General features: G+C 40.1%; 1 protein-coding gene across 11 annotated transcripts in view; it reads right to left on the bottom strand.

Annotated features, from left to right (window-relative positions):
* Positions 1–360: 360 nt before the first annotated feature.
* Positions 361–27,901, bottom strand: part of WDFY3 (WD repeat and FYVE domain containing 3) — a 167,039-nt gene continuing 139,498 nt past the window's right edge. For 9 of the 11 annotated variants that reach the window (XM_050327291.1, XM_050327290.1, XM_050327292.1 and 6 more), the window contains 24 exons: positions 27,142–27,195; positions 24,743–24,911; positions 24,370–24,533; positions 23,464–23,612; positions 23,075–23,195; positions 22,654–22,739; positions 22,298–22,378; positions 21,685–21,739; positions 21,210–21,329; positions 20,307–20,424; positions 19,053–19,159; positions 18,115–18,268; positions 16,077–16,168; positions 15,530–15,742; positions 12,665–12,812; positions 11,451–11,605; positions 10,887–11,045; positions 9,327–9,506; positions 8,077–8,259; positions 7,382–7,478; positions 6,058–6,387; positions 5,269–5,380; positions 4,649–4,846; positions 361–4,147 (listed from right to left, as the gene is read on the bottom strand). In XM_050327291.1, coding sequence (XP_050183248.1) covers positions 4,027–4,147; positions 4,649–4,846; positions 5,269–5,380; positions 6,058–6,387; positions 7,382–7,478; positions 8,077–8,259; positions 9,327–9,506; positions 10,887–11,045; positions 11,451–11,605; positions 12,665–12,812; positions 15,530–15,742; positions 16,077–16,168; positions 18,115–18,268; positions 19,053–19,159; positions 20,307–20,424; positions 21,210–21,329; positions 21,685–21,739; positions 22,298–22,378; positions 22,654–22,739; positions 23,075–23,195; positions 23,464–23,612; positions 24,370–24,533; positions 24,743–24,911; positions 27,142–27,195 — 3,366 coding nt within the window. In that variant the 3' untranslated portion in view covers positions 361–4,026. The remainder of the gene's footprint in view (positions 4,148–4,648; positions 4,847–5,268; positions 5,381–6,057; positions 6,388–7,381; positions 7,479–8,076; positions 8,260–9,326; positions 9,507–10,886; positions 11,046–11,450; positions 11,606–12,664; positions 12,813–15,529; positions 15,743–16,076; positions 16,169–18,114; positions 18,269–19,052; positions 19,160–20,306; positions 20,425–21,209; positions 21,330–21,684; positions 21,740–22,297; positions 22,379–22,653; positions 22,740–23,074; positions 23,196–23,463; positions 23,613–24,369; positions 24,534–24,742; positions 24,912–27,141; positions 27,196–27,901) is intronic. The other 2 variants (XM_050327289.1, XM_050327295.1) reach the window with 1 other exon arrangement.

Raw genomic sequence — 27,901 nt, 5'->3', positions numbered from 1 at the left:
ATATTAGGCTATTCCTCACCAGACAAGGTCAAGTTCTGCTCTAGAAGTCATATACTCTCCTTGAGGAAGGTAATTTAAACTGGATTTTGACACAACCACCTTTTTTCCACTGTCCTTATCCCAGCATGACTCATACAGTTATTCTGTCTGCTTTCTCTATATTGGCACAGCCTGTTCTTCTACACATCTTCAAATTCTTAGTTCATACTCTATAGTGACAAAAGCAAAAAAGAATAAACTAAGACATATTATTTCATGCTGCATCATTATGGATGGCCGTACCCGCATTCAGAAACCAAAACTGCAACAAGCAATAGAAATTTACTCCTTGTGATGATACAGAAACATGTTACTCATTAGTTACCACACCCGCGTTAAAAATGTTTATTCAGCTGCAAATGTTGCATCTTTCCAACAAATGCAAAACAGCTTTTTGGTGGTAAATAGCAGGTATTTATTTGAAATGAAAAAAAAAATACTTCAGTACCTGAACTATTGCATTTAATCATGTATTGTTGTAATTGTGTTACTCTACCTTTTTGCATTGGAGACAAATATACAATGAACATTCAGATATCACAGATTGCACACTAGATAGTAAATCGTCAGGCCTTTTACGTAACCACCAAAAAACAGATATTGGATTCTGCAATATAGTACAAAATTCCACACTCCAGTCTTAGCCAGTTATCTTCAATTTACTCCCGATGCTGTACAAATAAATGGCCATTTAACTAGGGCTTACAAGTTAATAACAGGACAAAAAAAAATATACATTGCACTGACACAAAAAGTCAGCTGTGTTAATAGTCATGCAACAAGTAACCAAACTTGCTGAAATTAAAAATACTTTCTAAAAACAGTTTTAACTGCATAAGTATTTTATACACAGTTCATTTACTGAAACAAAAGGAGTCTTTAAATGATACAAAGCAAATATAAGTTTCTACCAATTTTATACATAAGAAAGTGCAAAATAACTTATCTAAAGTGTTTTGCTATTGAACTGGTGAATGTTGGCTGGAGGCAGCCAACCCCCTCTCAAAAGCATGACATTACAGTTGCACACTACATACGAATGTTAAGAGTACATGGATAAGTTTACTACAAAGAACAAGGCAGGAGAAGACATGTGAGGTACTTGCAGAGAATACAGTCTACCAATGTTAGTGTACATGAGTATATTTTCGCTCAACAGATTTTTACATGGAAAACAAAGCAAGTCTTTGCCTTAGAAGCTCGAATGAAATGGAAAAATCCCCCACTCCCACGTGAACACAACAGTTGCCCACAGCACCAGCTGCCAGAGGAAATACGAGCAGGTGTGTTTTTTCCCTCCACCTCCAGCAAGAAAGAACGTGGTTTTTTTTTTGGGAACAGCGCAACTGAAGAATCAGGTCAGAGGGCTGTGCTGGTTTGTTTGCAAAATGTAAATTGGGACTAACCTCTACACCATGGAAATCGTAAAGAATAATATTGGTTTTTGTTTTTTTTTTAGTACGCTGCCAAACATCAAAGGTGTACAACACCACCCGTGCTGGACGCAGTTGACCACCTGTGCCCCGATGGCCCGCTGTCCCCCTGAGCCTGCATTAGCACTGCATGCCAACTGCTTGCTTTTAGTGTTACCTTGTTTTTATTAGGGTTTAATGGTGTGGCTGTACAAGTTCCAGCCCACAGAAAAGAAGACTTCCTTAAATTTGGGCTTGATTTGAAATCTGGAGGCAAAGGGAGGAGAAGCTCTGTGGACTCAAAGGCATTTAGGAGTTGTTGAAACAGCCTTTTGCTCAAACGGAAAACATTAAGGCCACTAGCCTGTCTTCTGAACTATGCTGGTTTTGCATCATTTTGGGAAGGGTGAAGGCAACGTTAAGAGAGAACAGCTGAACACAGAAATTCCAGTGCTCTGCACATGCTTACCAAGGACCTTTTCCTGTTTTTAGGGTCAAATCTGTAGGGTAGCCACACAGTGTGGCTACTTGACCATCACTCTTTGGATCCAAAATTTGGGTCAGCTAAGCTCAACAAACCTGCATTTACTCAACAGTGTGCAAGGGCTCTAGAGAAGCCTTTCTGTTCATTTGGGGACCTAGTATACATACCAAAACAGGAATATATCTCATTTTACAGACCAGCACATACATAATAAACAAACAAGTATCAAAATACATATTTAACCTTCAGTGCATAAACATGTGATACCAGGGTAAATAGTAAGTGGTCAGAATTAACAAATTATTCACTGCTAAAAGTTCAAATCAAGAGAAGACAGGTGTGCCCCCACAGTGCCAAGGACCTTCTTGGAAGGAGCTCACGCCAGCACAGAGGGGCCTGGCATTTCAGATGGTGCGATTCTGGTAACAGCGATGGTTTTCATTATTTGCCACCCCAGGGCCAGACTCTGCCCAACTCATTCCAAGTGAAGTTGTGAGTGACGGCACTCACTGAAGTGCTAACAGAGCCAACACGAGGCCACCTGTCTTCTGTTGGTCTGGGCCATATCCTTACTGCTATTTAAAAGAATCCATCGTGAATATATCTAGATCTAGATCAGTCTGTCACCCATTTACAAAATATATACACATATGTTAAAAACCAAAACCAAACCAAACACCAGCCTGCCCGATGCCCTCCCTCTCCACCCTCACCCAACCAAAAACCCACCGGCAAGACCTCATGCAGAAATTAAGTCCACGTCCATGGGCCTATATCCAATGCACGTGTTCCAATCCCAGCAGATATCAGTGTCTCTACTTCATCCCACATGTAGTGCAAAATAAATGACATAGTAGTAAAAAAATACTGCAATTAAATTCATATTGGAACATAAAAAACCATAATGGAAATCTACTGCTGTCCTCAGGTTGATGCCATGTGCTGAAAGACAAAGAGAGCTCCGAGAAGCATTTCTGACATGACTAAATATCACCCTGTTTTAGAGCAATGCCTATTGTTCCAAAAGGTTGGTTTGTTTTTTTTGCAAACAAGCTACAGGACAACAGCGGTTAAATTTTATGCACAAGGAATTCATTCTGTACCTATCTGCAAGCCAATTGCTATTGACTAAAGAAGGTAAAAGCTGGTTCTTGCACTGCATGAATCAGCTGCTAACGAACAGTAAGTAATTAATAAAACTGTAGCTCTGACATATGTATAAAAGAGGCCTTATTAAATATGAACAACACTGAGGTGGTAAATAGTTTGGTATAAAATGCAACACAAGTGTACAATTTAGTTCCTGGTTATCTTACAGCTAGAATAAAATACTCCAAGTTCCTATTCTCAAAAATGTTTTTTTGTTTTTCTTTTTTGAAAAAATCCATGTAATTCTATGAATAGCCTCACTTAAATTAAGATACTGTGGGCAACTGAAAGAACAAACATGCACAGACTGGATTTGTAACAGAAATACACATAATGCCTTCGAGTTTTCTCATTTGTTTGTTTTGTTTTTTGTTTGTTTTTTTTTAAACATTCGTATTTAAATTGGTAGATGAGATAAAGATGCCACACAAAGTACAGTGGTTAATCTGAAGTCCCATGTAACAGGCAGTTAAGTTCATATTTAGATAAAAAGGCCGTTATACCTATTTACAATATACACAGTTGCTTGCGAAGAAGGCAGATTTACAACTATCTTCTAAAAAGCCTTCCCCTCCCCCTCCCCCCCCGGTTAAGATGACTAGCTCTACAAAAACAAGACAAGAAGGGGTGTTTAGGATAAGTGAGGATTTTCTCCATAGCCACGTCACATAGGTTTAGGGGTTGACAGTTCTGTTGGATTTGCGGTTACTAATCGTGTCTTCCTGGGCCTTGCTCTTCACTTCATTTTGCTGTCAGCCTCGTTTACCTTCTGTCAACACAAACCAATTCAATGATCCCTTTTTACTTTTAGTGCTTAAAATGCAGTATAAACGTAAGTGTAAACAGACAATATTCTAATCCCTTCCCATCACCGCACAGTACTCTCACTAGTCCTTGGAGTGACAGCGGGGCTGGGTGAGGTCTCCGTTTGTCAGGACCCTGTCAATTTCTGGGCCCCTCCTCTGAACCCCGCTCGTGCTGCAGGTTGTAGAAGCAGTTCTGGCACACTCTGACCGGTGAGGAAATCTTCAGCCGTTTGATTTCAGACTGGAACCTGCTGCACCTGTAGAGAAAAGGCAAAGCATTGCTGAACACAAATCCCCTCCATTTCTACGTGTTTGCTATCCAGCTGTGGATCATGACATCAGAAAACTGTCCAACATTATCTTGACATGAAAATGCAACGCAAGGTGGCAGAAGCAGAATTTAACTCCTATGATCGCCACAGAATCAGTGCAGTGACTGAGTGGCAGCTTAAACACAGCTGTTGTCACCAATTTAAACTCAAAGCAGAGCTACAGAGATGAAACTAGAAATACCATCCCTGACCCAGTGGGCCAGAAAGGAGCCCTCCACTTCAGTTCGTGGATAAGAGGAGCTCACATACAGACACTTCATATGTCTTCCAGGGGCTCCTAAATCAGCACCCTACAGTCCTGCACAACAGATTAAGTCGGTAAAGGAAACCTCAATCTTTCACCAGAGTTCTGTGGCGTGCAGCAGCTTTACCCAGCCTACAATTCTGCATGGAAAAGAGCCCAAAGGAGACTGCTGGCTGGCTTACTTCTGGCAGAAGAGCTGTCCACAGTTCCTGCAATGGTGCCGCCTCTCAGTGAGTGAGAACCTGACGGTGCAGCCCGAGCAGCTGTCTCCCCCCTCGTCCTTCACCCAGTGGTCAGCTGCGGATCGACCCGGCTGATCGCTTACGGACCAGCTGAACACCCTGCCCCGGCCATCCCCAATAAGAATCCTGCTGTGATCCCTGCAAGAAAAAAGCAAAAGCACTCCTGCAACAACTCCGGCACAGTAACACACAGGCACTGATGGTCGATTTTACATGTCAGAGTCTGTATCATGTTAAACTACTGCACAATAACTAACATACCAGTTGTCCTGGTCTGACTGAGAAATGGAGCTACAACACTCTATGCAACATAATGCAGTTGAATAAGTCTACTTATTTCAGTGTTTCAATCTGTGTTCTTGAAGAAGGCTGCCCCAAAACAGCATTGTGCAAAGAGCAATGGTTGGTTGGTACCACTGATCCCTGTGTGGGTTATTCACCTAAGAGCTGGACTCGATGATCCTTGTGGGTCACTTGCAACTCAGAATATTCTGTGATTCTGACACTTCCTGCTGACAACACACAAGAACGTTTCAAGCAATCGCTTGCGAGTTACTCACTTGGAGATGCCGAGTGCAGTGATTTCTGCTGGGTGTGCGTTGTCTTTGCGATCGAATGCCGTGTGCATAGTTAGTTTGCTTCTAAACACCAACTGGCGCTCCCATCTGTATCCTAGAAATGAGTGGGAAGGAGGAAGGGATAAAGCAAACTTGCTGGTTCTCATTTTTGTTCCCTCCTCCCCCGTTATACTTGTACATGTGACTCTGCAGAAAGAAAAGATGTCCCCCCCCAGAGATCACTCTTTATGGCTCAAGTTTCACTCAGGGAAAACAGTTTTCAACTGCTCTCCAATGCATGTGTGTGTGGAGAGGATACACAACAATGCACAAAGCCTCCAATTTCTCTGGCTCCACTTGGGAGCTGCAGAGAATGGGGACATCTTGAAGCCCTGTGCCAAAGCCTGACAGGACTGGGAGAGTCTCTCTTTTTTTATTTATTTAATTTATTTTAACCATTTTATTGCATTTTTCAAGTAAAGACTTAGATTTCCAACTGTCATTAATTTTCTTCATAAAAGGTCACATGATGCTGCGTTTTGGGTGACTGCAACAGTTTTGATTACATTCCAGTTCTTTGCCTGTTGTTCAGTAGTTCTTGCAGTGTGTCAAGGTTTTCTCTTTCTCCCCACTTGGTAGCCCACCCCCTGTGAGGGGTTTGGAGGCATGCAGAAAGCTGGAGGGGGCACAAGGTGCACAGCTGACTCAAACCAACCTAAGGGGTCTTCCACACTGTATAACATTACACTAAATGGGGAATAAAAACCAAGGAGTGTGCCCAATTTCTTTTACCTGGTTTAAGCTTGCTGTAGTGCCGTGCTTCAGCATAGCTGGGGTGTGGGTGGTTAACCTGAGCATGGGGATGTATTTTTGCTTGTCCCTCAGAATAATTCACAAAGATAAAACCATCTTTCTCATCCAAGCTGAGCTGGTCTGACCAACGCCTGGAGTCATCAGAGCCGCTGTCTGCTGACCACGCTGCTGCTGCTCTGTTGGATGATGACCTGGGCCTGTGGCTGGTGCTGCTTGGTTGACTCTGGCACTCCTGCAGTTTTGTGTCCTGGCCTATGCATGGATCATCTGCCTCGGAGTCACTGCTGTCTTCTTCGTGGGCTTCCTGCCCTGGATTCACACAACAAGAGAGATGTTGATAGTAAGGCTGCACATGGCCTCAGCTTATGCCCTGCTCAGACACTGCACTGCCCACAGCCCAACAGGTACCACCACTGCATGGAGAGTGGGAAATGGCATGCAGGTATCTCAAAGCCTTTGCAGAGATTCAGCTCCTGCCAGGAATCCCACTATTCATCTCTTTTGCACTGGTCTGTCAGAAATCAACACTCCTTAGCTGAAGATATTTCCTGCAACAGTCCATCTGAGATAGGCTATGACAGACACAAGGAGTGAAACCTTCAAAAATGCTCAAGTTGGCAAAACCTTTCAGCAAAACTTGCACAAGTAAGCACACTCAGCTAGACTGAAACTTTCTGACTGAAAAATATGATGCAGATTTGCTAATCCAAAAAAGCAATTACCAAAGACATTTATACTCCCAGTGATACAGCAAAAGAAAGTTGCTTTTATATAATGATTACTAAGGAGTATCATGAGATCCAGATCCAAATCCAGACCATATCTTTAATATGAAGATAGCAGGAGGAAAATGAGATGGCTAAACAAAACAATCAGCAAGAACAGACCAAAATCTTCCAACAGGGGAAAATAATATCATTGCTTGCCTAAACAGCATGCTGTTCCATCAGTAGATTTTTTTAACTCTGTTGTTATGCTACAATTCCATTTCAGACTAAAAGAATAAGTAGCTTCTGGACAATGGTAGCATCTATTGGGTTCACTGATAGCAGAAACAACCACACAGAGAAAAGTTCCATCTTCAGGAAAAAAAGCTATGACAGGCAACACTTTTTCTTACTCACAGCAACGTGAAACTACCTTGGGCAAGGTGCTGAACAAAACTCAGATACTCTACGTACTGTGCCCACTGGATGCCTACTGTCTTTAAGATAAAATCTCCATCATCCATCCTGCACTGTGTAACCACAGGATTTCACCTATATATAGTGAAGATCAGATAAAAGGCAAATACAAAACATACCTATTTGTGCTTCCTGACAATCCTCTGGCATTTCCAGCATCTCTACAGGCTCCGGAGCTGGTGTTTCTGGTACTTGCAAGAACTCCATCCGCCAGAACTGAAGGGACAAGGGATAGGCAAAGTGGCACTTACTGAGCTCTTGTCTTTCTTCTGAGCTACTTAGAGAGTTAAAACAGGTTAGTAGAACTGTGTATTTGCACTGGTAGCATGCGAGGCAGGTCACATCCCCCTGATTTTGGGGATTAGATACTGTAAAAGGATGCCTGAACCCAGTCCACAGAGCCATCTCACCAGCAGACTCTGTTTAAGGCAGGCCCAGGGCTGCACACAAAAGTACTGAAAATTGAGTTAGACTCATTTCTCTTTTCTTTCTAGGCAACAAATTGAAATGTCTCAAGGTGTGTAAAACAAAAATGGTGAACAAAAAATGCAACCTCCAGGCACGAAAGCTGGTGACCAAAAAGTGATCAAAACAGAGCAGGAAGGAAGACGTATGCTACTGACAATTCCCTAGTTACCACATCCCAATGGGTGCATCAAAGGGGAGAAAGAACTGCTCAGGTGAAACACCCAAGTACAGCAGGACTGCTTTTATTACTGGCCAGGACACTGTGTTGGACAGACATGGCTTCTCTAAATACTGTTACTACTAAGGTGTAAAATTAATTTTCCAAGTGGCGATTCCTGGTACTTACCCGGACAACTCCGTCCGAATGCCCCGTTACTATGACATTCTGGGTATCCCACTCATTCATCTCTGACACAAAGCAGCACATAATTTGCTGGCTTCGGCCAGTGAAAGTGTTGACACTTGCAGTTGGGCTGCCATTAATGCTCCACACGTGGATGTAAGTGCCAGCACAGGATACAATATCTCCCTGTAAAGACAAATTAACACCTCCGTATTACAGTATAAGTCGCAGGTGTTCTTCAGCAAAAATGTAAGCCAGGTTCAATCATAAGCCAAGTTCAGCCAAGTTCAGGCTGGCACTTTTCAAGAAGTTTTTAGTCAAGTTGAGTTTGGCCACCTGAAGGAACTTTTGGGATTATATGCATTTTTTTTTAAATTGTACCTATAAAACTAGATTTACTAGCAACCTATTTGTTGTATTTACAGGGTACAATGAGTTGACCAATTCCTCCACTATTCACAACGTAACAATCCAACAGCACATTTTCAGTATTTTCCGTTCTCAGTTTCCAAAGACGCTGCTCATGTTGACGCTTCTCTTTTTCACAGACAGGTACCACCTTAAATTTCATTTGCTTCCTTACTGGGAACAGTCCAAACTAGTGCAAAGAGGAAACAGGAGCTGCAGTCTAAAGCACTGTCAACACTACAACCACACCACTAACTGATAATAAACTGTGCCTCTTGCTACCCCCTCTGTGCATTACAGCCCCATTTTGTCTTGATTTCAACCACTACATCTGCTCCAGTTGCAACAGGGCCCATCCAGCCCTGCTGACCATGCATGGAAGCTGGATAAATGATGACCTGTAACTCATAGGACCACCACCACAAGCTTTTAGGATATGTCCATTTCCACTACAACTCACACTGCAGCTTCACCCAAGGTATCTTCTGCTTCCTTTAAATTAAGCTCAAGAGAACTCAGCCAAGGTCACATATCAAAACCCTTTCTTAGCTCCTGTGGCAGGTCTGACAACCCACTCTGAATGCCACACTAGCTGTACTGCTTCCAGCACTGTTAATAACCTCTCCCGAGCTCAAGCTACACTGCATAGAATGAATCCATGTGTGACTCTGGACAGAAGACACAAATTATTCCCTAAACCAGCTAATTAGGTTTTCAGGTGATTTATATGAGTTTTGCCAAACTAACAGAAGAGCCCAGTTTGTTTTCCTTCGGTTTAATGATTTCCGACTCTTGCTACTGTTCCCACAGGGAATGGCATTGAGTGAGTGGCATTTGGTTCTTACCGTTAATTCATTTATACAGAGAGCTGAAACTGGAGCCCTGTGACCTCGAAGCTGCGTTAGAAAGGAGAGTTTATTCAAATCCCAGATGATGCAGGTGCGATCCCGTGATCCACTCACAATTATGTGATAAGCCAGTGATGCAGTTAAGCACGTGACAGTGTCAGTATGACCCAGTAATGCCTGCAAAACACAAGTCAGGAAGAACCAGCTGAAATCAGGAGAGAGCACAAGAATTGCACATTAAAGCCTCTTATCTGGAAGATTCAGATAACATAACATGAATATTCTACCAGAAGATGCAGCTGCGTTACAAACATTCAGTTGATAACTATTTTCATAATTGAAAATGATAGATTAATAATTTTTTTGCATTTAAAAATTACTTTGTCAAAACAACATTTCAAGAGTCTAATGGCATAGATCCTTCCACTGAAAAAAACCCAATTCTGCAGCAATGGGCTGTTTATAGGGTCAGAATGTGTTCCAGGTTGCACCTGAAATTACATTCTGAAAACACAGAATGTAATGTCCTTTATAAACTTCTGTTGATGTTTAAAAGAAGATAAAAGAGACAAGAAAGAGTTGCAAAAAGGCAAAGTCAATTGGAAGAAGGAGTAAAACACAAGCATCTACTCATATGAGGCCCTACTTCTACATTTTAGGCTTAACTGCAGCTTACTCAGTCACAAATCACTGGCTAAGGTACAATAAATGGCCTTCAATGTGCTGCCCTGAAGTTTAAGATACAGTGTTTTATCTTGCACTGCTCTGAAGCAAAATGCTTTGGAAACACAGCTTTGTACAGTTGTTGGATAGAGAGCAAGGGAAGTTATTAAATAATTCTCTAAATTTCTTAAGTGAAAGCTTTTCTCTAAAAAAAAGTCCTAACTACCTATAATAATTTACACACAGCTGCTAGAACATTTTGGTTTAGTTGGAGTTGGTTTTTTTGGTTTTTTTGGTGGGTGCTTTTTGTGATTTTGTGTTTGTTTTTTCTTAGTAAACACACAAAACTTACTCTATACTTAGCTGCAACTAAGCATGGCTGCTTCTTTACATTAAAAGTTGCTGTTCTAAATTAATAAAGCAAGAAAAAACTTAAGGTGATACTAAAGAAGTATACTCTGCTTCACAAACATTACTGCCAGAAAGACAAAAGTTTTGCACAGAAATGTAATTTAAACATATATATTTTTAAAGAAAAAGTAATTAAAAAAAATTTAAAAAGAGGAAAATTAACCTTCAAGGCAGCCTCCCTTCACTGTCCTTCCTGACACAGTTTTTAGAGGTTACATATAACACTACAATAAAGCAGATCATTTGCACAAAACACACCTGTATAATTTTGTTAACACCACTACCAAAAGCTCCTGGTGTTCCACTACCCTTAAATATGATGCAATTTTAAAGATGCATTTTGCCCACTTTCGATGTAGATTAGTACTATTCCCTTCTCCACAGATCTGCTGGACTCATGGCTTCAAAGGTTACTGAGGGAGAAATAATTACTTTGATCTTGTAACATTAATTTAAATAAAAGTAATTTTTACTATATTTTACCTGTTTCAGTGTGAGAGCTTTAGCTTTTTCTTTGGAGACACCCATTTCCCACACACACACGGCTGTGCTTGTTCCTCCAGTGATAACAAGTTTGGGGTTGGGGCAAATGGCACACAGTATCTGACCCCATTCTGACAAACATTCATAAACAATCACTGCCTAAAAATAAAGAAAACAAAGAAGAATTACTTGCAGGACTAGCATTTGGTAGGATACAAAATAAAATCCTGCCGCTTTCCATTCATTAAGTCACTAAGATATCACTGCTACCACTTATGCAGTTTTTCCTCAAACAGAAGCAATTCCAGCCTCTGCCATAAGACCCCTCCTGAGATAATATGAGATGAGCTTTAATTGCACAGATTTAACTCATTCACGTTTTGCAGATCTGGCAAAAAAATTATTATTAGTTGGCGTATGTTTTTCTGCCAGCACTCGTATGAAGAAAACCAGGTAGGGAGCAAAAAACCAAATTTATTTCATTCATGTTGTTTAATTTTTTTCACTACTGAGTACTAATTGCTTTGGTACATTCAGCACTGAAACAGATTATAGATTACCAACCTTGTCTGACTCATAGGTACCCAGTCTGCAGCTGAGGTCTGCATAGCCCCAAGCAAAGGTTTTATTCCACGTCGGTGGGATGAGAACCTTATTCTGTTCTACTGCCAGAATGCCTTTATCAGTGCACACAATCTGTCCCACTGGTTCCTTGAGCTCTAAAAAAGAAGATGGGGTTATGTTTTATTGCTGGGAGAGATAAATACCATCTGATCCCATTAAATACCCGCTGCTCTGCAAAAGCAAGGCCTCTGCAGTGGCTGTTTATACAAATCTTTGTTTCAGCTGCAGTGATGGCAGCTTTTGCTCCATTCCTAACAAATGCAGAGCTAAGCACCATCAGCAGCGGCAAGAATACCCTGAGGGTCACAGACAGCTCTGATCCTACCTATGAGGCTGCACAAGGTGTTCCTCAGACAAGATGCCTGTGGTCATTAAAAGTGATTGCGACATTTTTGGCACAAATAAAAACAAGTTTTTGGTATTGATTCCAACATCTTGGACAAGCATTCCCACAAGCTGCTTTCCCAACTACACTCTGTAGTGTCCTTTTTTTTTTTTCCCAAGCCTTGTAAATATAGATTAGTCCTTTCTAATTTCCTGATTTAAGAGTCTACACTTAAGGCCTACTATGGCCTGTGTGATAGTATGTCCTCTCTCTTTACAGCAGGCAGGCACAGTCACTTACTCAGCTAGGAAAGAAATCACTGTACAGCGTTTACCTGCCTCACAGACAATTAACTTTTGCTCAGTATAATGTCAAAAATGAAGTCAAAAGCCACCTTCTTTTGTTTCTGTGCAGCTACCAACACCATCCTTTCCTGCCAATACTTCTCAGTGTTTCTTGGCACTGCAACAAAGAATCCTTTTGCCATGAAAATCACAAAAATTGAGGCTATTGCAGGCCCAGAAGCAAAATACCCTGAATGCTGTTTGTTACACTAAAACTCTATAAAGAGGTGCTTGGGCCCCATTTTATCCCTCTATTTAAACTAAGTTATATTAAACTGGTAGAGATTTGGTGTTTCCCAAGTACACTGTAAGGCAGCCAAGAACATAATCTTACATCACTAGGGTATTTTAAATTTGTCCTTCTCACAAACCAACAGGCAGTACAATTATCAGAACTAACCAAAAGATGGAAAAGGACTATCTTGCTGAAACTCTGAATGCTTGGGTGATAAAACAGGAACAATTACTGCAGCTTTAAAGTTTACCTTTCACTGGAGCAAGAGATGGACGCAGGTTGTCCAAATGGTGGAAGAAAATCTTGTCACCTGTGGAACCAGGAGGCACAGAGGTGCCCACAGCCTCTCCATTCAGTCGGCTTCTAACACGCTTTGGTGGGTGTGGTTTTTTGAAGAGCTGAAATTCATCAAGAAACTAATTATCATCAAAAATTACAGGCTTACATGGGCACAAGCTGAAAAAGATCATAAACGAGTCTAATTTACCAACAAAAAAATTCTGCAGGTCAGCAAATGATACTTAATGCTCTCAGTATTCACCAATAACTTCTGGTGACCATTTTCAACAAACAATACAAAATCCTACAAGGAGCAACATTTTTTTTAAAGATACCTCCAGTTGCAAAAGCAACTGAAGTAAAGCAAGCAAAAACCCCAAAGCTGATGCATAACACGGTAAGAAATTCTAACCCATGGTAAACTGAAAGTTAAGTTTTGGCGTTGAGACAAATTGTGCCCCACAAAGAGCAGCTCACTTTTTTGGAGGTGGTAAGGCCACCAAAGAGCAGAGTAACAGAATGGGTGGGCATGGAATGGGACCCCGTATGACAATCATACACAAGAAAGGCATCTTAGTCCCTGATTATCTTCTGCATAGCTTTTCATTATAAGGGACTGAATTTCCATTTTATCACTTCCGTGACCATTCCAGTGTTAAACAAGGCAATCACTGCTTCCAATGAGCCGTGATCATCAGTGACACACACTAAGGTTTATGATAAATTAATAACAAACATCTTAGGTGGTAAATACTATGTATTACAATATGTAACTGGCAAATACAAACACTGAGTGGTATTTTGCAAGATTTCAACAGCTCTTTTACAGAGAGGCTACTACAGCATTGAAAGGAGAACTGAAATTCCAGTGCTGAAACTTGTTTTCCTTTGAGCCCCTCGAAATGTGCTACCTGTTTTGCCTTTCCAAAGCAGAGGGAACATGCATAAGCCTGAGGTCACTGAACTATGACTGTGTAGACATGTTTCTACGGCTTGCACCAACCCCCTGGGTACAAATAACATGGCCTACATGCCACCTCTCTCCCTGAATGACAGCATGCCTCCCATCTGGCTGGGCTATGGGAAGACTGAGAGAGAAGGTCCATCCTACAGTGTTTCACAACAACTGTTCTCAAAACTCTCCAATTCCAGCAACAAAAAAACCCAACTCCTCCTTTCAGTGACTGTTCCTCTTGCTTATTCATTTTGCTCTGCCCCCTCAGGCTGTGGCACCTTGGGCCCATTGCAGAGTCTGTGAGAGCTCTCTCCCACACACAGCATCAGCTCTGCAGTGTTTTGCATCACAGCCTTTTAAAATGGAAAACCAAACTACAAAGAGTATTACTAGTGTAAGGGATGAGATAAAGAAGATGTGGTCCCCATGTTACATCTCCATGCAGCAAAGAAGTGAAAAAGGGCAGAGCAGACGCGTCACTGAGACAGCCTGCCCTGGATCCTCCATGGAAAGTCACAGGGTAACAGAAAAACTCAACCATGACATAAAAATGTGCTCTAAGAGCACTCACCACCAATAATGACTTAAGGAAGTTCTGAGTTTCCTGCAGTTTATTTCCTCATGCAGTTGCTGGGAGATCTCGCCACATTTATATCTAACAGGCATCGGAGGATTCAGGCAGACCTTTGGACTCAGCTGCAATGCTCTTCCACGGCCCTGCCCCACCCCTGTCTGTTCATCTGGCTTTAGCTGGGCCATGTCTGATTATCATCACAACCCACTGATTGGTTATTATGTAAGAGGAGAAAACCCTGCAGCCACTACATAATTAGATTACTGAGAGAGAGCAAGGAAGGGGAGAAAAGCCACAGAGGACAGATGAACAGTTCTTAGCCTTCCTTCCAAGCTGTGAAAGACACACAGCTGTCAGTGGGTTGCCACAGGAAATATCCCGTGGCTGCCCTGAAACATTAAGTGCTGAGAGCCGAGTCTAAAGTTTCCAACACTGGGTTGGGTTCCCAGCGAATTGCTGAAGGTACCTGTGGTTTCCACCAGATCTAGGATTGAAAAAATTCATCAATGACATTTGAAAATTTCACTGGATAGTACAAAGACTTTAAAGAAATACCCAATTAAAAAACCAAACAAAACCCACAAACAAAAACCAAACAAAAACACCAAACAAAAATGCAAAAAAAAAAAAAAACCCACCAAAAAACCCCCCAAACAAAAACCCCACAAAACCCAAAAAACACTCAATCTCTCCAAACCTAAACCCTCATGAAGTAAAACTTTAAACTTAATATTACATTTATTAATTTAATCTCTTAAAGAGGACAAAAACACTAAAGCTTTAAAATGTGTCTATCTCAACTACAGTGGTCCTAGAAGAGTCCTATCTTCCTAATTTAAAGTCTTAATTTTTATTTGCAGCATATTCTTCAAATAAAAGATGTGGCCAATCCCTGCAGGATGGCAAGAGACTGGTGTAAAAAAGGGAAGCATAGTTAATATAGAAATTATTTTATTACAGGATAACCTAAAATACCTAAATACTAGGCTTTACTTTGAAATTACACTTTCACTCCTCCACTCTGACTTTGCAGCAAGAACATACTTTTTTTTTTTTTTGATACTGATTTTTAGAGTTGAGCCATAATTCATTTTCCCTTTTATTTTAAGGATGTAAAGGGGAAAAAAAGACATTTCTAATCTCACAGGGAAAGCCCAAAGTTAATCATTGCATCATGTATGACAGAAATGTAAATGATTTCATATCACTGGAAGAACAAGTTTTACCCCTAAAACACCTTCTTGCTCCATATTGATACGTTTCAATTTAAGTGTTAACTGCAAAATAAAATTATAAAAAGGGTATACCTGCTTTGGTATCTGTCCAAAGTTATTAATGAATCCTATCGTAGCTGTCTCTTTTAATGGGTCATTGATGTTATATATGTCCACTTGCCCCTCATAGAAGAGATGGTGAAAGACATTTACAGCTTCTACTGCAGCAGGACCTTGCTGTTTATAGCCAAAGATCAAGTCAATCCACTCATGCAGGTGTGCGCTCACAAAGTCACATTCCAGAGCCTGAAATTCAAAGGGCACGCATTAAAACTAGACAGACTGGTCATTGGTTGAGCTTACTACCCCTGCCACAAAGAAAAATGCAGAACATATTCGGACACGTTTTTGTTGTGTTCTGATACAGCTTTTCACTGAAGCAAGTCTTGCCTCAATGTACTCCCTGGCCAAAAAGGAAGGGGAGGAAACGTTGGGTCTATAGACCTTGACAACAATCAGCCATCAACTCTGAACTCACAAACTGGCTGCTAACTGCGACCACACAAACTGAGCTTAGATTTATAGGTATTGGAAAGTCCCAGCTGAGGTTTTCTATTGTCACTACTAAAGTGAAAATTACCTCCCGATGAACTCTGATAAATTCACGAGGATCTCCTTTTGCCCATGGAGGGAGTATTACATCACCAAGTTTAGTGCCATTTTGTTTGCAACCTAGTAAAAAAACAAAAATAAGAAAAACGTTTGGAGAGAAGCACTGAAACACACTGCAACAGCAGAGGTGAAAAAATATTATGAATTTTTAAAAAAATTCAAATTCTAACACCTTTCCTTCACCAAGGAAGCTATTTCAGTCTTTTCTTTAAAATACTATGTTGTTTTTAAATGCCAAGTAATAAAATATGAAAAATTCTGCCTTGGTTGTTCATGCAAGATTGCTTGCAGAAGGAAGAATTCAAATATTCCATGCTAAGTTTTCTGAAGAAGTGATTCAGCATATGGTCTTCAAAACTAACATTACTCTTTTAGCCAGTGGTCTTGATTAGGTTACACATCCTCAGTCTTCACAACGCTGGAATGTACAGTCTGAACTCAAAACCTTTATGTTTCTCTGTTAAGTGCTTTTGGAACATGATTATTTTGTCTATTTTTCTATTTATGCTACATTTCTGCTTATCTCTTCCTGTCATGGGAAACACCCACTGCCATGCATTAAAGCTAATGCAAACACCAGCCAGTAAAACAGCCCTCTGTGATCACTGCACAGCCAGAACCTTGTTGCGCCAGTTTAGCTCACACCTGAGCAGCCAACCCTGCTACTGGGAACTGCTACCATAGCAGCCGCCCATTTTGCACCCAGAGGAATCAGCACAGCAAGTTTCATTTTCTTATCTCTCTTTTACTCCATTGTTCTCATTCTGTGAGGAAAACTGGAATAAATGTGCTGGCCCCAACTTAAGAGAGGGCAATAACTTGTACTTAGGCATCTGTTTAGCATGTATATAGGAATTACATGTCAAATGAGTGTGTTTTGAAGAAAAAGCCCACTATGAGACAGTGTAACAGCAAACTGTACTGAGAGGCCTTGGGGGAAAACATCACAATACTAACATTCTGTACCATGTAGTGGAATTATTGTTTATCCATGAGAATGGCTACACATTACAGGAGTACAGGCTAAATAGTTATTTCCTAACAGTGAAGAGCTAACTAGTATCCCCCCAAGCTCCATGTCCAAGGATATAAGTGATTCCCCTGGGCACAACACACTCATCCTGTCCTGGGCAGACCCATTCCCACTCTGAACATTAAGTAGTGTCATGTTGTGATCACCAAAAATGCATTTGGTAAGACTTCTGTTATATTCTTATTCTGCCACTTGGTAGATTCACAGCACAGAGCTCAGAATGTAAGAGCTTAATGCCACTCTTAAGAGTGACAAAAAACCCTAAGTAACATGCATGTCCTACAGACAACAGGTGTGAAATTTGACTCCTGTTGAATATCACTGTCACAAAAGTTGTGACATTTCAACAAAACCATTAGGAATACTTTAAAATAAAGTTCTAAAAGCAAAGACTGTCAAATAGATTTTGCAAAGCTTAAAAAATAAGCACACAAAGATGGTGAACGCCATCATGGAGTAGCAAATTACATGAAGAAAAATGCAAAGCAGAAAAACTCCAACTAAAATATGATTATCTGTGTATTTTGAATGGGAAACATCCCCCCTCCTGCCCCCCCAAATCGACTAAAACACACCACTTAAAACAAAAATCCTTTCTGGGTATTTCAGAGACTTGTTCAGCAATTCTCAAACTTTGTATGAACTGCTTAAAATGAACACTCACTGCTTGAGAAAATATCTTAAGTGATAAATCTGAAAAAATAAATCTGAGGTATCACAGTGGAAAGAACAACTCCTGCTACACTCTTGCCAGTGAAATGATGAGTTGAATCATTCAGACTTTCATATACAATACTGAGTAAACATACAATATCAGGAAATATCGTAAGTACTCCTGATTTTCCTTTCGTGTAAGAATGTGCAAGCCACTTGTTTCAGTTCCACCTGTATCACGAGACACTTTTATCTCATGTTGGACTGTCTGGCACTGTTCTCCCACCCACAGAGATGCTATCCAGCTCTTATAGCCTACCCAGGTCAAAATTGTTGGAATTCAGCAGGAACTCAGGGAGGTAGAAGAACTCTGGGATGAGCTCCTTCACGTCTGCCATGTTGTGCTTCGACGCTGAGTACCAGGCCTCCCGCACGCTGTGGAACATTCGGTCAGCCAGGTCAAAGTGACCACCCTGAGGGACAGAAACAGAGGCACACCAACATCAGAGTTACCTCCCAGCACAACAGGTGTTACCAAGAAGGCAAATCAGAGCATCCTCTGCCTAATAAAGACACGAGAACGTTGCATGTTTCTTCCTCTAACACAGCGGATTTGATCAGCTCTATTACCTTTTGGTACACAAATAATAGTAAACACAGAGCACTGAGATACAGATAGACAGAACTTTAGGAAAAGAGGTATCTAGTCTGACTTCAGTCTCTTCCAGAGAAACACAAATCATTTTTGCCTGATGGCTTCTGTCTAGGAAAATAAGTGATATGTAATATTACAAATTGCATTACCCATCAAACTGGCAAACAATTCCAGGATCTGCAAGCTTTTGTTTATTTTAACACTCAGTATTAAAGTGTTTCTTTGGATAAACATACTGGTTTAAAATAAAAATCTTTCAACACCTGCAGCACAGAACTAAACAACTGGCATATGATTCTTTCAGCAACATTAAAATAAAGCACGGCTAGCAAAGAATTTTTCACAATGAAACTTGCTTTGTTTTTTGTCTGGTGATATTTTGTTCTGCATACATTTAGAAAAATGTTCAAACTACAAGGAAAAAAAAAAGTGTATTTCATGACATCTTTTTAAAAGACATCAGAAAACTGCCAGGCAGTAAAAACTCTGCCAAAATGTATTTCTTCCATGATATTTGATGAAAACAAAGCTGGCTGATCATATTTTTCAGTTACGTCTGAAATACGCATCAGGCAAGAAATATGAAGTGATGTCATTTTTACCTGTAACCGTAAGAAAATCTGAGTAAAAGGCTCCATCCGGACCAGGTAGGAAGCCACTATCATGGCTGATGAATAGTGGGTCCCATAGTGATAAGCTGGGGTTTCCCCTACAGATTAAACATCAGAAATATAGAACAAATAAAGCAGTCAGGTGACAGATCCAGTACTAACTGGAAAAAAAAAAACATTACTGTATTTTAATTACTCTGTGAACTGTGGACACACATAAAATTGGAATCTGTAATTTTCATTCTCAGAAATCTGAAAGCTTTATATTTTGTCAAGGCCATCCCTTGAGTTTTGGCCGCACTCCAGTAGCCCTAATTCAGTGGGCCTCTGCAAAGCAATACTGAATGGTTAGTCATTTTTAATTTTAACTAACTGAAGTGTTGCAGTGCAGCTGTGGAGATTTCTGCTGAAGAAACTTTTAAAAAAACCCACCTGTAATTTTCATTTTACTTTTAGACTTATTGGTTACTGTGGAATTAAAGCCTTAGGCAGAAATACATATCAGAATTGTTGCCTACATATTTTGTACAGCTTTCACTTTCTTAATTTCCTGGTGAAAAGTCATTATAAACACACTTGGAAAATATTGAAACATTTCTAGAAATGAATGTCTCTGCCACCTACTGTTGTGTTTGATATAGAACAGCACTGCAGTAGTTAAACAGGCCTCTGTCTTCGATAAAAACACATAAGAGTTTCCTTGCCAAAAAAAAGGTTTTTTTCAATACATAAGGAAGCTCTAAAATCATGAATATGTAGCTTAACTGCATCTCATTCTGAGTTTTTCTAGAGAACAAACTGCTGTTTCTTTAGCCAAAACACATGCATTAAGACTAGAAATGAAAAAGGTACAATACTGCTAATGCAGAAGTATTCTCATTCTTTGTAGTACTTATGTTCATGAAGCAGCACTCAAATTGTATTAGCAGACAGAGCTGGTTGTGCTTCATGTGCCTGCCCATTACAGTCTTCAGACAATTTTAAACTCCTCTAAATGTGCATCTGTTTTGTCTTTGTTTTTACATATAAACAAAACCTGCCATTTGTATTTAAAACAAACAGCAAGAAAACCAACACCCCTTTGCTCTAATTCAGTGTTGTTGGGCAGTCACTAAAAAACATAGTAGAGTTCTGCACATCCATATCCAGACCTCTTTGCCCATAATGTAAAAATCCTCAAGTCTCTCCCATGACATGATAGGCACATGTCCCTTTGCTCTTCCTGAAGGATGGGTCAGTACTTACCATTGGGATCCTCCCAGTCTTTGTATCGCTTCTTGTACTGGGCTAACCTGTCTTCTGTTTGAGCTCCCATGGGCTTCGCCAGGTTTCTGAATGTTTTGGGATTTGTAAGATCCAGTTCCTTTAAAAATAAAACAGATAACAATTTTATCAAACCAAACCAAACCCTTTCAACACTGTTGATTACTAAATTTAACGCCACATACCTCCTGAGCCTGTTACCTTTGCTTTTGACACACACAGCACATGCAATGTCGGATATGCTTAAAACAGTCCTTCAGTCTGATCCAAGAGAGTCAGTGTGTTTTATTTTAAATCACATCTGGGCTATGGATAATTTTTGTCCTGCTCCCCTCATCCTGTCCCCAATTCCCCCTAATTCTGTTCTTGAATACTCCACAAGCACCCTAACAATATTTTATGTTATGGTCTGTCTGATGGCAATGCCTGCCCACAAAAGCATTAATAGGATGTTTCATCTTTTTCAGAAGCAAATTCTTCACTGTGTGGCCAGATTTCATTGTAGCCTCCACCACAGCCTTCTGGAGAAAGATGCTTTCTCTGCTGGGCTTAGCAGACTTCAGGGTATTCAGTAGAAAGCTAATGCAAAGACTTACAGGAACTAATGCAACCTAGAGAGGCAAGTGCCTCTCTACAAATCCCAAGCCCTCACCTATGTACCGTAACATCTGCAAAATCAGCACAGGCAAGGACCTGCACACATGAAATAGCCAGGAATCTCTCCTACCCTACCACTGGTAAGCTGGAGGAACAAAATAAACTGAATTAAAGAAATATTGATAAAGGTAAACCTTGGTTTTACCTGGGCATGAGCCAACTGTAATATCTGCAAAACCACCAACTTATAAAAGATTACTAGCAAGGCTGGCAAGATACTTTATTTACCTCTGAGTCGTAGTCTGCGAGGATCCAGGGAAAGACAGGGTACTGCATGAGATCATTATAGGATCTGCCGGCCAGAGTGTTTAAGTGCATCAGGTACTGGAAGTTACTGATTTCTCCTCTCTTAAGGAAGACAGATAACAGCACTGTAAAGTTTTCACTTTGCAACAACCAAATGTCTACAATGCCAGACTGTCAGTGTTCTCCCCCAAACATATGAAACTTATTTCAATATTACAATGCTCACCTTACTTTGACCACGGCCGCACCCCACCCTGGCTGCATTTTCAATGGCACAATCGTTTCGTATTTGAAGATGATGCAATGAAATACTACAAACTAAAATGCTGAGATACACTTTCTATAGTAGTATATTCCAGCTGATTGAGTAAGAGGATGAAGCTTATGTGTACTGATTACATATCACTACAAAATGTAGAATTTAATACAAAATAACCCCTAAAATTTTCATACTTACTTCCCATCTTTGAGTAACAGATTTTTCTCCCACTAAAGTGCTAAGCAAGCCAGACCTAATGGGAAGAAGAACGTGCATTTTCTGACTTAGCAGTAAGATCTGGGTTACATCTTCACAAGACAATCCAAAGTTTCAAGAATAAAACTTGTAAATTGAAACAATTATATAAAAAAATGGGTCTTTAGCAGTACTCTTTTTTACATCCAAACACATACTGTAGAAATTATGTAGAATATGTAGAAATTATGCATGCAATAACTTGTGTAATACAGCTGTGCAATTCAGTGCCTGTGGTGTCTGATGAGGAAAATATTTTTAACAACTTGGACAAATCTAATGGCTTCAGGACTCCAATTCCTTTCAGAATGTATCTGTATACTGACAACATTAAGCCTGATAGTCTATATTAATTAGTAAGAGGATACACCAATGCTGCCAATGACATTAGTACGCTTAAAAGTAACTGGAACACATCATCACTAGTTACTTATTTTGATGATGCCCAATTATAAATGGAGGTTGTAGAATTCCCCAGATAATCCTGACATTAATGCAATTGTCATTTACTGGAAACTGATGAGTTCTAGAGCTTGTGAGGAACAGAGTCACCTACCCTTGCTCTACGCTGGTGTTTGGCCTCTGCCCAGACACCGACTCCGAGCTGTCGGTCAGAGACGGCACCACAGCCAGAAACCTGCATCAGCAGTGAAAAGGAGATTACAGTTAGTGCTTCTGTCCCGGGTATGTCATCTCCTGAGAATCAGAGTTTATTTACTACAGTTAAAGACTTTGTTTTGAGTCTGCTACGGAACATCTTCAACAAAATCAAATGACAGGTTTCTCACTGAAGGCATTTAGCGCCTTCTAGTGGTTCTTTCGTGCAGCACTGAGATGCTACCACGTATCAAAACCGGCTCAACACATATTTGCAAATACTCATTTTAAATGTTCCAACTTATTTTACAATACCTTTGATAAACTTTGTTTCTAACGCCTTTTTGGAAAGCTAGAAGATAGTTTCGTCCATCTCCTGAGAAAACTTCAATTGCAATTGGCTGAAAACAAAGAGGACAAACCCACGTCAACACTAACTTGTCACCTCTGGAGGTCAGGTGCAGACCAACTTAGTCATATTACATCTGGCACCAAGATAGGGAGAAGCAGATTTTGCTTAGTGCAGCCAGATGTTTTATTTTTGAACCACTTATATTGACTGACACACAGAGTAAACTAAACCATGGTGAGCCAACAAGGATGCTCAACTTGAACACAGTGAATAGCTTCACTTTCCAAATACTGATGAGTTACATACTGATTTTACTTATTGAAAATGACAACATCACAAAACTTCAAAGTTGTCTTCTCAATGCAAATGTGGTGTTCAAGTTACCTGCAAAAGGTATCTCCTTTTATGCACTTCCTTGATATCTTCATATGCAAAAATGCTGCAAGTTCTTTTGAGCTGACTTGGACCTTGCCTTGCTCCTCTAGGTATGATTGGCTCATGCATCCTGTAAATCAACATAAACAGGCAAGAGAGAAATGGTTAAAAAGAAGAGAAATTAGAAGATTATTCTCTTAATTCATGAGAGTCCCGTTACAGAAGAATCTGATTTTCACAATATACCATACTACACTGAGCAATTTATAAGCTGAGAGGAAATTGCACCTGAGGTCTTCCTGCACCTTGCACTGTTTTGGAGTTGCCTCCTCAAAAATCCCATTAAATACTTCTTGTTCAGCTATCAGAGAGTGAGGAAACTCTGTTAATCCACTCACTTAGGAGGCAGTGTCTCGATGTCCCGTATTTCTCTGGTGGCTGTCATGGTGAATCCGTCAATGACATAGAAGTGCTCCTTCCCAAAGAGCAGCAGCCCTTCACTGGTGTCAAGGCCCTGGACCCGAGCACAGCGGTACATGTGCTGGATCTGGAATCAAAAGCAAACAGAGAAAACCCTTTAATGAGCTCAGGCTCAGACCACCACCTTGTTAGAACAAGCCACAGACCTTTGTCACTTGTAGATACAGCAAAAATCCTGTCATTTTCTCCCTTAATCAGAGATAATGCCTGCAACTAGCAACTGGGAAGTTAAATAAAGCTTTCTCAGTATGATATAGATTTATCTATTTATCAATTTATCCACTTGAACTATGCTTCCTGAACACATTTCAGAACCTGCAGACCACTCAATTATGATCACAACTGTATTTACTGGGACACTTCAGATGGACAAAGTCTGAATACACAGCATGGTAAATCAAAATTGTTCTTGGGAAAAAAATACTAGTGATCAATGTTTTTCATTCTAATGAAGGCAACAACTAATTACAGACAGTGTGCCATGTTCAGCATTCATATTTTCACTATGTATTTTCCCTCTAGACTCAATAAGCTGAAACTTTATTCCAAGCATGGGATAACTCATAGCTTTCATTTCAGGACATGTTCATTTTTCCCTTTTAGGCAGAAGTTAAAAAACCCAGAATGTTCCCAGTACAGGGTTTTCAGGGTCAGGATCTCTTTGAACCAAAGCTCAGATTTGGTTTCAAAGAGGAATCTGATAAAACATACAGCAAATTCAGCTGCAGATCAGGGAAGTTATATAGGACATTATTCATGCTTGTGACATGTAATGCAGAAATTCCAATGCAGTAAGTTCTTAGTGTGTTTGAAGTACACAGTACCTTCTCTCCTTCTTCAAGAAGTCGAAGCAAAGTTGTATTGTCAGTCTTCTCCTCTTCATCAATCGAACTCCCCTCAACAATTTGATCCTGTGACTGGTCCTGGTTCTCATCATCTCCTCCATCAGGAGCAGAGCGAGATCGTTTCAGGGGAGGTTTCACCAGGCCTGGAAAAGAAGAACAGAGACAAATAAATAAAACCCTGAAACATAAAAAATTAACTTCACAAAACCTTTCAAATTACTGACCCAATGCCAAGACAAAAAAACCCAAGAGTCCTACAGGTTCCTTATGGTTATCTTTACGCAAATGCATGAGAAGATATAAAGGCAGATAAATTGAAAGAAAACAGTTCAGGACAACCCAAATATCTAACCTTTGACTCTTGCAATAGTGTCCTCCCCGTGTTCTGGCTCCTGCTGAGTTGTTTCACCCACTGTATTCTCTTCAATAGCATCCTGGAAGACTGCAGGGTTTCCAGAAGCCAGGCGCATGTAGTACTCCTTGCTGTCATAGCTTATGGCTCTTCGGTAACGAGCAGGTTTCTTGGAAATAATTGAAGAAATTGCTTGGTCAGTCAACTCCTCACTCAGTGAAGGTGTTTCAGGAACATGGGGTGCAGCACAGTGCATGCCCATCAAGTGCTTTGTGCGTGCTCAGTCATACACCAACACATACAGGAACAGAGACCCCTCAGGAGACCTGATCTGTCAGCTAATTTGCAAGGCAGCTACTAAGCCACTCAAGTAATAGCAGGGTTGCAGAAAAGCCTGCAGATAAATCTACAACATGGGAAATAGGAAGTGTAGCCAGTATGTTATGAAGTGACACGAAAGGCTGGGATGCTTGTGCTTAAAACTGATTGATCAGGTGGCCATTTTGTCACCTTTCATAACTCCCTACAACACATGCAGCTTATTTGTTAGCCAGCTGACTTCTTCGTAAGGTAATAGTTTGAATAAAAAATTGCCTCAAGGAAAGATATAGATATGTGGAAGCTGATATGAACTAAAAGCACTAAAAGGATCTGCTTTAAGGCTCAAAAATTCTTCACTAATTCAGGTGTTTCTTTTTTTAGAAAAGATTCTTATGGTTCATGGGCAGTAGACTGGCACAAGAGTATGCATTTCACTGAAGCAATTCTTTAAACGCTGTTTGTACCTGTGGCTGGTGGTTTTGGTCTTTTCTTTTGGTTTGGGGGTTTTAGTTTTGTTGAGGGTTTCTTGTTTTGGTTTGGAATTTTTTGTGTGTCTGTGGTGGTTTTTTCCCCTCTTTGTCCATCCCATCCCCCATCACAGGCTAATCCTTATGTTCCTCTCTTGATTATGGAGGCAACATTCAGAAGAACTAAATGAGGACAATTTATATGTCAGAATGGCCACAGAAAGTATAGGTGAAGATAGAAGTGTTATTAGGGAGCCAAGGGTCTTTCCAAAATTGAAACACATGGATGAAAACCCATTGATTTTATATTGCAGTTGGAAATTTTCTTCTCTGACTACTGTTTAACCCCACACTCAAACTCTAGAAAGTTTTTATAATTTGTTCAGTTCTCCATTACAATAAATTTTTTTTTGTTTTGTAGCCTTATCTCCCATTAATTGCAAAATTAGGTTGAGATAATGACAAAATATTATTATTATAAATCCAGTTCAGTGCTTTACATTATGCTGAATTGTAGAATATCACTGTCATTTAAGTTAAGATCTTCCCTTCTCCACTTTTGCAGTATTAACTGGAAATACATAAAATAAGAAATTAATTACTTTTTTTTTGGTTGTTTATCTGTGATTAAGATCAGCAAGATGGAGATTTATTGTTTCATGTAAAATTGGTTGTGCCCAAAGTAAAAAATGGAAGGCACTGTGATCTAATTTGCTCACTTATGTTCAGCTAAGTCTTCACCCCTAATCACCACAAAAATGCCACTTAAACAATGCTTAAAACGCCTGTGGAAACAATTTATGTATAGCCTACAAAGAGAAATCCTAAAAAGCACTGCTAAGAGGAAGAAAGGACAACAGCAACAATTTATATTAGATATTCTGTATAACAGAATTACTTTCATTTATATGTATTAGTTTCTTGTTGAAGGTAATTCAAAATAAGTGAACGCACATTACACATTGTACTTAGTGATGGGCAAGACTGCAAATCTAATTAACAGAGAAGCACATAATACTCAAAAGAGTAATACTGCAGAAAAGCCACTTCCAAGCAAGTCTGTTCTTTTCAAGGCAGGATTCACGTTTTTTAGACAAATATGTATATTTCATTAATAGTAAAACTGAGAAGAGCCAGCTAAGACAAAATTAATAAGGGTTTTAATGGAGCAGGCCTGTTACAGGCCATTAGATGGCTCAAAAGGAGAAAAACTGCTTTCCAGATCCTCTCTTACGAAGAAACACTTTCCCACTAAGTGCTTCCCAGTGATTGTGTTGCCCATTACTAAACATGTTCCACCGACCATTAGTTCAGACCCCAAAGCCACAACACTTCACACAGTGAGAACAGTGGTAGCACAGCCCAACACAGCCTGTTAGTGTGCAGCAAAGAAGGTAAGATCTACAGACAGTTTTATTAGGTGAAGGTTGAGGAGAGCACAGTAACATCTTCTAATGTGATTACTGAAAAAACCCTCAGGCCTGGAATTATTTACTGAAAGAGCAAGTTGAAAGCCAAATGTAGAAGCCTTGTTAAGGTTGCCTAACATGCAGGAGGAAAAAAAGTTATTTCTGTTTTACATTCTTTCAGTCAGTGTGCTTGTTTCTTTACCTTTTGAGGAATGGTATCATCAGATGTCTCAGGAAGTCTACTTGAGAAGTCAGACTGAAAACAGGGCATCAATTACATAAGCATCAGAGAAAGAACACTTTTGAGAAGAATGCATGATGGCATGTTCTCTACTTCATGTGAAACAGACTGTCACCACAGCTACTGCGTGTCAGATCACAAGCAGGCAAGATATACCTGATGGTTTAAAACTGACAGACTGCTATGACTGACTTGTTTTAAGTACTTTGGCACTCAGGCTTCATTTGAGGAAAAAAATTCCTGCATGCATACTCAAATGCCTAACAAGACACAATAAAGACTGTTCCATTTCTTAAAAATCATGCTCCAAAATGAAAAGGAGCTAACTGTCAAGCTTTCAAAGGCCACACATTTCTGCTACACAGCCCACCTTCATAATCACAGATGGATGAAAGTACATTTCACAGACTAAGGCCTATATCCTCTTTGGTTTTTAACTTTTTTTTTTTCCCCAGATCACTGTTTAACACATTATCTAGAACAAGGAGGAGAACTCAGATGAAACCTCCCATAGTTATGGTACTTCTCAGCCTCTAGAGGCTGGTGAAGTTGCCTGTGCTGTTTGCTGGGAGGATCACTCAGCATACCTCACCTGATGTAGCAATTACTAGTCTTCAAGTTTGATAATTTTGAGCCAAGTGATTCAGTCCCTTCCCTAAATACACCATGAGGAACACCTGGACTTTACCAACCATTCAGGACATATAGACAGAACACCAGG

The sequence above is a fragment of the Myiozetetes cayanensis genome, unplaced genomic scaffold, assembly GCF_022539395.1.
Source record: "Myiozetetes cayanensis isolate MyiCay16 unplaced genomic scaffold, myiCay2020 scf33, whole genome shotgun sequence".
In the NCBI taxonomy this organism is placed as follows: domain Eukaryota; kingdom Metazoa; phylum Chordata; class Aves; order Passeriformes; family Tyrannidae; genus Myiozetetes; species Myiozetetes cayanensis.
This window is presented reverse-complemented; position numbering and strand designations above follow the sequence as displayed.